We start from the raw sequence: 11757 nt of genomic DNA, 5'->3' as shown, positions 1-11757 counted from the left end.
GTGTTTATCGTTCTTGTTTTGTGCCGGACGTGGCTTAGTTGCTAGTTTGGCAGACTGTGAATCCAAAGGTTCATAGTTTGCACTTTCAGCTTTGGAGTGTTATTTTTAAAACTCGGACATAGCCGTTGTGGCGGCGGTTCCTGTGGTCATTAGTTTTAAGCCTGGGCCCTTGGGGAACACTGACCTGACAGATGTGTTATAAATGTGTCTGTCAAATCCCATAATTTCGTTTGAATATTTCAAGAGCCGACGATGAGTGCTGATGATTAGCTGCCTTCCTTCTAGTCTGTCAACTCAAATTTTGGCAAGACTGACGCAAAAAGTCATTGTAAAGCTTTGCGCGATTATCCTAAACAAACATTAGTGTTTTAGGTATTATTTTATTTTTACAGTGAAGTAGTTTTTTTTCTTTTTTGCAGAAAGTTTTCTTTCAGGCCTAAAATGTCTATAGTTAATTAAATAAAACCCGATATTTTAATACTTTCTTAAATGCAGACTCAAAGACGAAAGCCCCCCAGTGATACAGCGGTATGTCTGCGGACTTACAATGCTAGAAACCGGGTTTCGATACCCGTGGTGGGCAGAGCACAGATAACCCATTGTGTAGCTTTGTGCTTAACTACAAACAAACAAAAAAAGAGAAAATTTTAGCACCTTCAGGATTCAACTTTATCCGAGTGTTCAAATTCGGTGACGAGGAACCCACTTTGAGACATTTACTGTACATTTGCTGTTATGTTAAACTTTTATTAAAGTTTTTCTTCATTACCCATTCAAGCCGTCTCCAGCCATTACAAGCTTTCCTTTATCTCATTTGCCCAAATGGGTTCCTTAAAGGTATGTATCAGATGTTCTTAAGTCAACAGTGGGTACCAGCAGATTGTTTTATGTATCTTAGAGTGATATTCATGGATATATAGCCACAGACTTCTTGTATTTCAGGATAAACTTTGATCTTTGTTATTCTTTTTCTTCTTCAGGAGTGACAGAAACCTCCAGCTCTGCATTCACAGCTGTGTGGTTATTTTATCTTTTAAACCTTCAGAGAAGAAGCAAATTGTTTTGGAAAATAAAATTTTAGAAGCAAAAAATATATATCAATCACAATTACTTGTATTCTTTCAGCTCATAATCTAAGTGTAGGAGAAAAATTAAAAGAGTTGAATGTGACAGCTGGAAATCATGTGCAATAGTGAGGCTAGTGTACAGAAGCTGCAGATACAGACTGTAAACATTTTGTACATAGTAAAAGTATAATATTGCTAATGGTGATTATGCAGTAGAAAAAGATAAAGCCAAAAGAAACAGCTTTAATTTGTCTGTGTAGTAGAAACATTTATTTTTTTACAGTTAACTTTATGTCAAAAGTGTCTATATTGAGCTTTTGCCATTATTAGGCTGTAAAACGATCACACAGACGTTTGGGACTTGCTCAAAAATTGATGGACCAGTCATCTAGAGCAATGGTTGAATGTTTCAATGCCAAATATGTATCTCTACATGTTCGTAAAAGTAATCGTGCAGCTCTTCATCTGTACACCAACACATTAGGATTTACGTAAGTCTTCTTTCTATGCATTGATTTTATTTACTTAAAAAAAACTGTTTTATGTAATAAGATTCTCTGTATCATATAACAAAACTTGTATTTTACATAAGTAGATTCTCTGTATCATATAATATTTGTATTTCAAATAAGAAAGTTCTCTGTGTTATATAACAATACTTGTATTTTATGTAAGAAGGTTCTCTTTATCCCATAAAAAAATCTGAGTTCAAAACAGGTAGATTCACCTCTGAATTACTGAAAGTCTTTCCTCTTTGAGTTTGAACTTGTGCTATCAACAAAACATTTAGCTCTAAATTTCCTTATGTGTTGCAAAGCTGCATCACTTATCAACTCCACACTCCCATGTGATTTATTTTGCAAGCATCAAGGTATCTTAAATAAGCCCTGCTTTCCAGCCATAATATAAATTTTCTTGTTGATAGTCATGCTGGTAACTTGCTACAATGTTTTATCTGATGCAACTATTTCTGCCACTAACTGAATTTCTATAACTTAGTTGGAGGTGTTACTCGTGCAGTGTATCTGTAATGTGGTGGGCTAACATTGTAGCTGCATTCTAAGCCCTGATTGTTCAGGTATTCATGCCATTGTATATTGGTATTCCTGGTGGGTATCATGACCTTTCTATAGAGATACATTCAGAATTTAATAAAGTAACTTCATTATCAATGTACATCAAAACATAATTTGGAATTCAAGTTTATATATTATTTACTTTTAAGTTTTTAATTTAAAAAAAAACTATAAATAAATTTTCAATCTTTCTACCATTATATGATTCTCTGAATGCCCAACTAAATTACGAACACGTTACAGATATTTTATTTACAAATTTAGAGCCTCTGGGTCTTTTTCCTTTACTGAGATATAAATGAAAATGTCAAACCCACATAACACAACCATCCTATATAGGGGCATTTTTAAGACTTCAAAGTACTCAGTGCAATTTTCGTAAGAGTGGCCCATTAGTATTGATCAGTTATAAAATTTCGAATTTACTTTAATATTAAAATACAATAAATAAATAGTTTTCCTATGTACAATATATATAAATCAATTTTGAGGAAATACCTTGCAGTCTGCTATTTGTTATATTACTAGGGGGCCCGCAGTAAGAGGGGCCTGCCGGTGCAACTGACCAACGTTAAAAATGCCCCTGCTTCTGTATTCCAAGAAATGTTAGTAATTCTCTCTGATATTGCCATTGGATTATTTCTAACCAAGAGAAGGAGCAGTATTTTTTTATTATAATCTGTATATGGATTATTTCATTTTGACACTCGTAATTAGGTATTTATCCTCAGTTTCATTGTTTATAATCTTGGTGTTAAGTTCATGCAGCTAACAGAATTTTGTAAACCTATTTATACCATAGTTAGAAAGCCAATGAAAGTATAGTTGTTTTAGAACATTCACTTTTAGTGCATGTTAATGTTTGTGTTATAAAATGCATATTTGAAATAAACATGAATAATTTTGTGGACAACCAACATCTACAGAAAAACAAAGCTCACCCATTAATGGCAGAAGGCCTGAATTCACACATAAATACTAAATTTATTGTTATACAATTAATTACGTGTATAAATTAGAAACTTGATAGGTTAGGTAAGAAAAAAATAATACAACAATTTTTTGGAATTAAAATGAATTTCAAACAGGTACTTGTCACTGAAATACTTGCTTCCTGCCTCCACACAACTGTATTTTCATCAGAACTTGAATTTTCAACAAAATCTAACTTATGGCAGATAAACAGAGCTTAATATAAGTTCAACTGACACTTACACAGTAAGCCACAGAGAAGGTGGGAGAGTGGAGAATTATAGGTCAGTGAAGAATGCTCTGCAATGTATAAAAGACATTCAGAAATTTTGAGTCATATGTTTTGTCAACAGCGACAAGTTCAACAAGGGGAGATTCAGTACTTCAGAGGTAAGTACTTATTTTAAATTCATTTCAATTGTAAAAATGTAAAATTTTAAATAAGCAGCTTCTCTGTATCATTTAAGAAAACCAGTTATATGTATTTGTTTGTACAGAATTAGTAATCAAAGATTTATATTATGTCACATAGTTATTTTACAAAATATGTCACACTGTTATAGAGGATTAAGGATACAATGTAAATGTTTTAGAGGATTAAAATATTTACTAAGCCATAAAACACAAAACCTGATAACCTGCTTATTTATTCAGTGTACAGCCTGGAGGCCCTCAGACTACCAGCTTTCTTGTTTTGTAATTTATCTTTTTCATATATCCGTAGTAGCTTTCAGTATTAGAGCAATATGTAAAGGAACTAACTGTTGAATATAATCATTGTTGTGACATAATTGTGTTAGAGAAATAAAAACAAAATTGAAGAAGGTCAACTGTAAATCATAATTGTTGAAGATGGTCAGTGATAAGTTTGTTGTCCTAGGGAATCAGTGATAAGTCAGTTGTTAAAAAAGGGTCATTGGTAAGTCATAGCTGTTGAAGAGTGTCAGTGATAAGGCTTATTGTTACAGAGGATCAGTGATAAGGCTTATTGTTACAGAGGATCAGTGATAAGTCTTATTGTTAAAGAGGGTTGGTGACAAGTCAGCTTTTGAAGAAGATTAATGATAAGTCAGCTATTAAAAATGGTTATTGATAAGTTATAGCTGTTCAAGAGTGTTGATGGTAGTCTTATTGTTACAGAGAGTCACTGAAAAGTTATTACTAAAGAGGAGCATTGGTAATTTATTCTTAAAGAAGCCATTGATAAATCTTATTGTGACAGAGGGTCATTGATAAATGTTATTGTTATAGAGGGTCATTAATAAATGTTATTGTTATAGAGGGTCATTGTTAAATCTTATTGTTGCATAGAGTCACTGATAAATCTTATCATTACAGAAGTTCATTGATAAATCTTATTGTTACAGAGGCTCATTGATAAATCTCATTGTTCCAGAAGGTCAGTAATAAATCTCATTATTACAAAAGATCAGGGATAAATATTGTTAAAGAAGGTTGATCACAAGTCATGGGACTGTTGAAGAGGTTAATGATAACTCATATTGTTGTAGCAGGTCAATAACATGTAATACTGTAGAGGTCAGTGATAAGTCAGTAGGTTAGTAACAAGTAACACTGTAGAGGTCAGTGATAAGTCAGTAGTTGAAGAGGATCAGTAGTAAGTCGTATTGTTGTAGCAGGTCAGTAACAAGTAATATTGTAGAGATCGGAACCAAATACATATAAATTGTTTTCAAAAACACAAAAACAGAATACTTTTATTCACAAACAACAATCAATCACTCTTCAAAACATACCTTTTTATCATTGACCTTCTTCAACAATAAGACTTACTACCTATCCTCTTCCACTACTAACTTATCACTGATCTCTAAAGTATTACTTGTTAATGACTTATCACTGATCTCTAAAGTATTACTTGTGACTGACCTACTGACTTATCAATATGGATTGTATTGTGTACATATGATATTGTTTTACAGGATTAATGAAATTGAACCAAAATACTATGCTGATGGGGAGGATGCTTATGCAATGAAAAGAGATTTAGTAAGTTTTCTTATTCAGATAAGGGTTTATTAAAGGATAGGTTATCGCCATACTTATTCAAGTATGGGGCTTGTTAAAGGGTAGACTTCCAATGTACTCATTAAGGTAAGAATTTGTTTTAGGATAGGCAGTGCTATCTTCTGTTTGTGCTCTCTTCCCACATTTTTTTTAAAATTTCATACAAAATGGAAATATTTTTCTGTTTTTTTTCTACTTTAACAGTTTTAAGTGATCACTTACCTTTATTGTTCTTCTCATTTTGTTTGGTTTTCGCTGAAGTTTCTACTTTGGAAGTAATATAATTTATTTCCAGCACAATTACAAAGACTTCAGGTGGCAGTATTTGACTGAGGAACGGTCAGCTTTCATATGTCAGAAGATTAATCATTATGTGAGTTGACCTTTGTTGGGACTTGAGTTTGGGGGCCCATAAATTTTGAATATGGTCCTCTGACTTTGGACAGATAAGCTGTTATACTGTTATATTTTTTGATATTAATATTGTTATCTGTAGTTATTTGGGTTCAATAACATAAGTTTAGTTTGATTTGTAAAAGTTAGGATTTTAAACTAGAACTTAGTGATATCTTTTGTACTTCATCGTCAGATTAGGCTTTATTAACTGTCTCTTATTTTAGGCTTACATATATTTTTTTACTGGTAAATTGTAAATTTGATTAAATATATTTTTTCTTCAACGAGTACCATATAATAATTTTTTTATTGTTGATACATGTACTTAATTTTACAATATAACAACTATTTCATTTTCATAATCATTCATATTTTCTACTTCTTACAATTAGTTTGTTATGTGAGGACCCCTGGGGGTGGGGTCCACCCAACCTTCTCCCAATATTGCTTCCATTCCTCCTAAAACTGCTGAATCCATTCGGTATGATATCGAATATGTCAATTTTCCTCCACCTGATTTGGACTTGCTTTCCTAGATCTCTACTGCAGAGTCTGCTAGGCCTAGCTCAGCCCTTTTTAGACATATTTCATGGTATTTTTTCCCTTCCTTCTTTAGACATTATGGTTCATACTGGGCCTTTGTCTCTCTTGTGCTTGCATTCCTTGTCCTCCATGGGCTTTGGTTCATTTTGCCTTAGTTTACCATCAGATGATTGTTTTTGTTCTCATGCACTTAGAATCTCTGTTGCCTAAATGGAGGGTAGATCCTTCATCTTCCTCTATCAACTCTCCTACAGAAATTGTTTGCCATACACCTCTTTTCTGAGGTGTTCCACCTATTTCTTGGGGATTTTCGTGGGAAACTTTCCTATGACTTTAGCGTCACGTGGGGTTTCTGTGATGCTATATGCAATTTTCTTTTACAGTTGTTCATTTGTCTCATTCTGAGCTATGCATTCTTTATTAATTTTCCATGTCCAGCACCTTCCCATCATTTACCTGTCCTACTTTTAAGGGTTCCTCCATTAGTCTTGTATTCTCAATGCAGATTAGAGTTCTGTGATAAATCTGACCTGCTTCAATCACTTCTTGGTTCTTTCCCATTTTACTATGTTGTCGTTTATTACACTCTAGTGGACCATTTCTCCAAGACTGAGGATGCTCATGTTAAACACTTCCTATTCTTATACCCAAATTCAATTTTTCATCCCTCTAGATGCTATCTTAGGTATTTTTTCAGCACGGGGTTGGGTCTGAGTTTGTGCCGTATCCATTCTGAGAATTCAATGTTGGTGGTTTGTATCACTCACCAAGGGGACACCCATTCTAGTTCCTTTTGTGGTCGACCATGATTCTCCCTTTTTGGGGCCACACACTTGACTTAAGTCTCCTAGTGTGTCATATTCCTGGGTGCTTTCAACCTCATTATGGATCACCTTTCCAGTCCCAACATGCTTTATTCCACAGAGTAGTTTCTTGATCGTTATAAATTTCTGGTGGCTCTGTCTCCATTGGGGTACTCCTCAAAGGGATGTGTTTGCCTTTTTCCTTGATTCCAAGTTACCTCTTTTTTTTGGTCTCTGGTTCCTCATCCACTCATCCTCACTGTCAATGTCTTCAGACAGGATTGGGACCAGTTTATACCTATATTTCCAAAACATGCTTACCTCCACTGCCACTTATACCTTTTACTTGACCACCAGGGTTTCTTCTTTGCCCATCTAAGCATTAGTCTGATTTTTTCTCACTTGCTCCGATCTTTTATACCACACTCAATTGCCCTTGGTAATATTTGTCTTGTGATACTCTTCACCTATGTCAGTGTGCCCTCTATCCTCGTACTGTATATAAGCACTTCATTCCCATAATTTTATCACTTTTTTTCTCGACAAAGCATCACTAATGGTTTCCTAGTATTATGCTCATCGTTTGGAGACACTTTGAACATTATCGTGTTATATAGTTGATTTTGTAATAACAATAATAATTGAAAAAATTTTTTTTTCCCTTTCTTCCCATTGGCAAGCAGATTATGGTATGAATTCCCAGATTATTATTTCCAACATGGAGGCCAGTTGGATCTCTCCTTTCCCACCTTTGAGATCTAATGTCTCACAACAATCAGGAGGGGAGAGTCACTCTTGGTTGAGACTGTCAGTAACCTTATTCATAGTGAGATGGAGACGTATTCGGATATGTGGTTCTCTTCGGGGTTCTGAAGCTGCATTTGAGGACGATACTCAATATTTTGGAGAGACTTTAAATTCATGTTTTTCATGTAACTTCATTTTAGTCTGTTGGATTTTCAGTCCCCTAGGTTAGTAGTAAGTTTACAGACTCGCAGCACTGGTCTACAGGGTTCGATTCCCTAGGGTGGACGAGGAAGATGGCCAACAGTTGCTTTGCTCTAACAAAAACTTTCTTTACCCTTGTCTTTGAAAAACAGAAAGGAGGTCACTTTGGGATAAACTGCCTTTGATTTGTTTTTCTTTTATTGGTTCTTCGATTGTGTGATGCTTTGAGCTTTTTCCTGGTTGCTTTTGAGCCTGCAACTTAATTGATTGCTGACAGGTCTGGGGAGTGGATTTTTTTTCTTCTCTATACATGGAAATTGTGGTTTATGCTGGAAGGTTTATTTCTTAGTTATGTGAAGGGACAGTTAAGCCTTATCCAACATGTTGGAACTTCGTCATTTCGCCTACCACCACTAGGTAGAGACATTTTTCCGACTACAATAATATTTGCTCCTCGAATTTTGGGGTGCTGAGTTTGTAGTTCACCTATATAGGTCTATGTCCCCTGATGGGACAGAGTAAGTCTATGAACTTACAATTCAACTTTTTTTTTCCTTTCCCTTCACTTTGTTGGAAGACTCTCATGGTCACCAGTTTCATTGAGGACAAGCTGGATCCATTGATAGCATGCACGTTGATTCAAAGTTCAGCTTCTACATTCCCCCATGTTGTTGTTGGAGTCTCAAATTTCATTGACTCCTACAGGGTGGTCATAGTTCTGTGCCTGTTTGTGACATCGGCTCCTCTGTACATTGGTACTTAGAATGGATTCTGTCTATATCCAGAAGTTCTGCTGGTTTTGGGGTCTGAATTGGTCATTCAGTTTACATCTTCCCCACTATTATCTACCGAAACTGTAGGGTTTCTGTCAGGATTTAGAACTTAGTTCTAGGGTTATCTAAGTCTAGTTGGTCTGGGGATAGTGAGAGAGTCAAGCTAGTTCTTCAGAGTTTTTATTCCTGTTAGTTGTTGGGCCTATAAAGATGAGATTGGTGTCTTGTCATCAATCTTCCATGTCTATATCAATGCCTAAATTTTCCAAGGTTCACAAGTTTATCATTCTTCAATCTGTGTTGATATTTTTACTGGGATTGTAGATGTCCAAGTTTGTTGTAGTCGGCTCCTACCTGCACTTTGCCTTAGCAGTGGAATCCCGTCACTATCAGGATTTGTGGTGCACAAGGGTCAGGTACTGCAGTTTCGAGTTTTTTTTCCTTTGGTATCGCATAGATTTAACATGGGTTCTGCTGCTATATCATACAAATTTTCTTGTCCCCTTCATTCCATCATACTGTGCACACACCATTCCAGGGATGACTGGTTACTGCTGGCAACATCTCTTCAATTGTTAGACCATCACGTCCTGCTTCTACTTTCATATGCAATGCAGACAGGCTTCTCTTTAGGGACTGCTATGTGTATTCTTGCTCCAATTCAATATGTCATCAGTCTGAGAATTTTTCATTTTTCATCTCATCTCTCAGTCGCGCTCAGCTGTCTCCCATCCTGCATAATGTTATAGAATATGTTTTTGTCATTCTTGCTCTTCAACAGGCAAGGTCTCATGATCTGGGCTTCTTAAGTGGTAAATAGTCAGGTTTCACTTTGACTATTCTGCAGTGATGTCTTATGTTTATTATTAAGGAGGCATGTGGTTAGGGCTCCTTATTTTCAAATTTTGGACCTCCTTTCTCAGAACTAGTCTTATCTTATCACCCTTCTAGCTTGCTATGCTCAACAGGTGGTGTCTGTAGCAGCAAGTTCATTGTCACAATCCAAAGAGATTCTCCTGACAGAATAGATGTTGCATTGCAAGTTTCAGTTGAATTGCCTCTTATTTTGCTACTCTAATTGGTGGGTTGGCATCTCATTGGATCACCCAACTACTGGCAATTTAGTCTCCAGTACCTCATCTTTGGGCCTTGGCAGTAGATGCTTTCCATTTGAACAGGATGGGATTACAACTCTCAACCTTCTCTCCACTTCATTTGTTACCCAGAGTATGAAATATGATTTGTTCCAACCCATTGTCAGATCCTGTTGACACACCAGATTGGCAGCTACAACTGGGTTTCTGCTTCTGCAGTCAATTCCGATGTGTCCAACTTTTCCACTTCTTTTTAGGCTCTCTATGGAGACAGCCATTATCGGATGTGGTGCACCCAGATATCCAGAAGCTCAAGCTTCTGGCATAGAGGTTATGCTGTCTTTTACATGGCTTGGGGTTAATTTCTGAGGTTGACTTGTATCTGGCTCAGTTTCTGCTTAATTTGAATGTCACTTTTCTCAAGGGTAATGACATGCATATTGGCAATGTGTATTGAGAGGGGGTTGAACCCTTTTCAATCAGTTGTGTCAACTATAACTCGTTTTTTATAGCGGCCTTATCAGCTAACTTTCGATTTTCACAACTACATACTTTTGAGTCCCCAGTACTCTCCAGATTCCTCACATTGTTTTAGATAATTGGTCCCAAATGACCATTCCAGTTACCTAACACGTAGATTCAGGCTACATGTTTTTTCTCTACACCTGTTTGTAACCTGTCTCTTATATGCCATGTATACCCTTTACCTGCAGGTTTATTTTTTGTGGCTGCTGATCTACGGATATTACCGGTCGGAGTGATTTGTGCTGTTTGTCCACAGACCACTTTCTCATTCTCTCTACATCCTCAGACCAGTTCTTCTTACCCAACACTCTGTCAGACAGGAAAGGGGTTCAGTCCTTTTCTCTTCTTCATCTGCTCACTCTTTTTCTCTATGTACAATCAGATTTTGATTTTGGTTATGTTCAGTGAGGGTCTTGAAGATTTTGTTGCCTGCACTTATACCTTTATTTTGGGCCCTTATTGAAAGCTAGGTATTTTCTGCGAGTCACATCTAATCAGATTTCTCTTTTCTATGCCCTTAGCAACCTGGTCTAATTGCCCATTGGAGGTCACTATGCAAACTGGTACATGGACTTCCCTCAGTACCCTTATCTCACATTATTTGCCTGATCTGGCAATCTCTTTATCTGAGAGTTTTTGCCTACCCTCTGTAGCTATCTTACCTATTTCTTCTAGATTATCCAGAGTGGTGAGCATATTAATTTCTACCTTTAAGGGTCCCTTACCTCATTTTCACAGGATCCCACTCTGTGGCAAGTGTTGCCCAGATAGATGTGCTTTTACCAAACAAATATAAGTTGTGTTCCAATTGCCCTAGCCACCAATGTGGGATATAGGTACCAAGATCCCTTAATTCCAACCCCGAGTAGTGGAACCTCATTGGGGATGGCCTACAATTATGATCACTCATGTACAATTCTGTCTTTGATACAGGAACTAAGTTCAGGTTGAAGAGCATACCTGTTCTGGATGTAGTGTGATTCCCCTACTCGGGTACCACTCTTATCGTGGCGCACCCATGATATATATGTAGACGACTTCTGTATAGATAATGCCATCACCAGTACCTTCACCTTCTGTGGGATTCTAGCTATAAGAGGTAGCAGAGGTAAGTATGTTTTGGAAGGTAACATTTTCCTAAATTCACATTAACTCTTTCAGCATGGTCTCGGTCCCTGAGACCGACCTTGTAACCATTTTGTGCTTCTTATAGTTTTCATGCTATAACCTTTAAATTAGCAAGTGTATGTTAATGAAATTTGGCAGATTGTCAGTAACATTACAATGTTTTCATATGCAAAATATAAATTTTTTTAAGTCTTAAGGTTTGTAAAACAATGTTTTTCTCATGCCTTTTTTTTCTTTTCACATGTTGCTTTCCCAACATACAAAATAATTTTCACTTTAAGATTAAAAATACTTTTATGCATCAGAAAATTTTCAATTTCTCATGTGTAAATCTTTATAATGTCCAGATAGTTATCAAATGTTTCTTAAGAAAAAAAACTTTATAATTTTCTTAGTTATTTTTA

At 36.0% G+C, this 11757-nt stretch overlaps 1 protein-coding gene across 1 annotated transcript in view; it reads left to right on the top strand.

Annotated features, from left to right (window-relative positions):
- LOC106471254 (N-alpha-acetyltransferase 10) overlaps positions 1-11757 on the top strand; it is a 34033-nt gene that overhangs the window by 15976 nt on the left and 6300 nt on the right. The window contains exons 5-6 of the mRNA XM_013931845.2: positions 1398-1558; positions 5059-5125. Coding sequence (XP_013787299.1) covers positions 1398-1558; positions 5059-5125 — 228 coding nt within the window. The remainder of the gene's footprint in view (positions 1-1397; positions 1559-5058; positions 5126-11757) is intronic.

The sequence above is a fragment of the Limulus polyphemus genome, unplaced genomic scaffold (assembly GCF_000517525.1).
Source record: "Limulus polyphemus unplaced genomic scaffold, Limulus_polyphemus-2.1.2 Scaffold4495, whole genome shotgun sequence".
NCBI lineage: Eukaryota > Metazoa > Arthropoda > Merostomata > Xiphosura > Limulidae > Limulus > Limulus polyphemus.
This window is presented reverse-complemented; position numbering and strand designations above follow the sequence as displayed.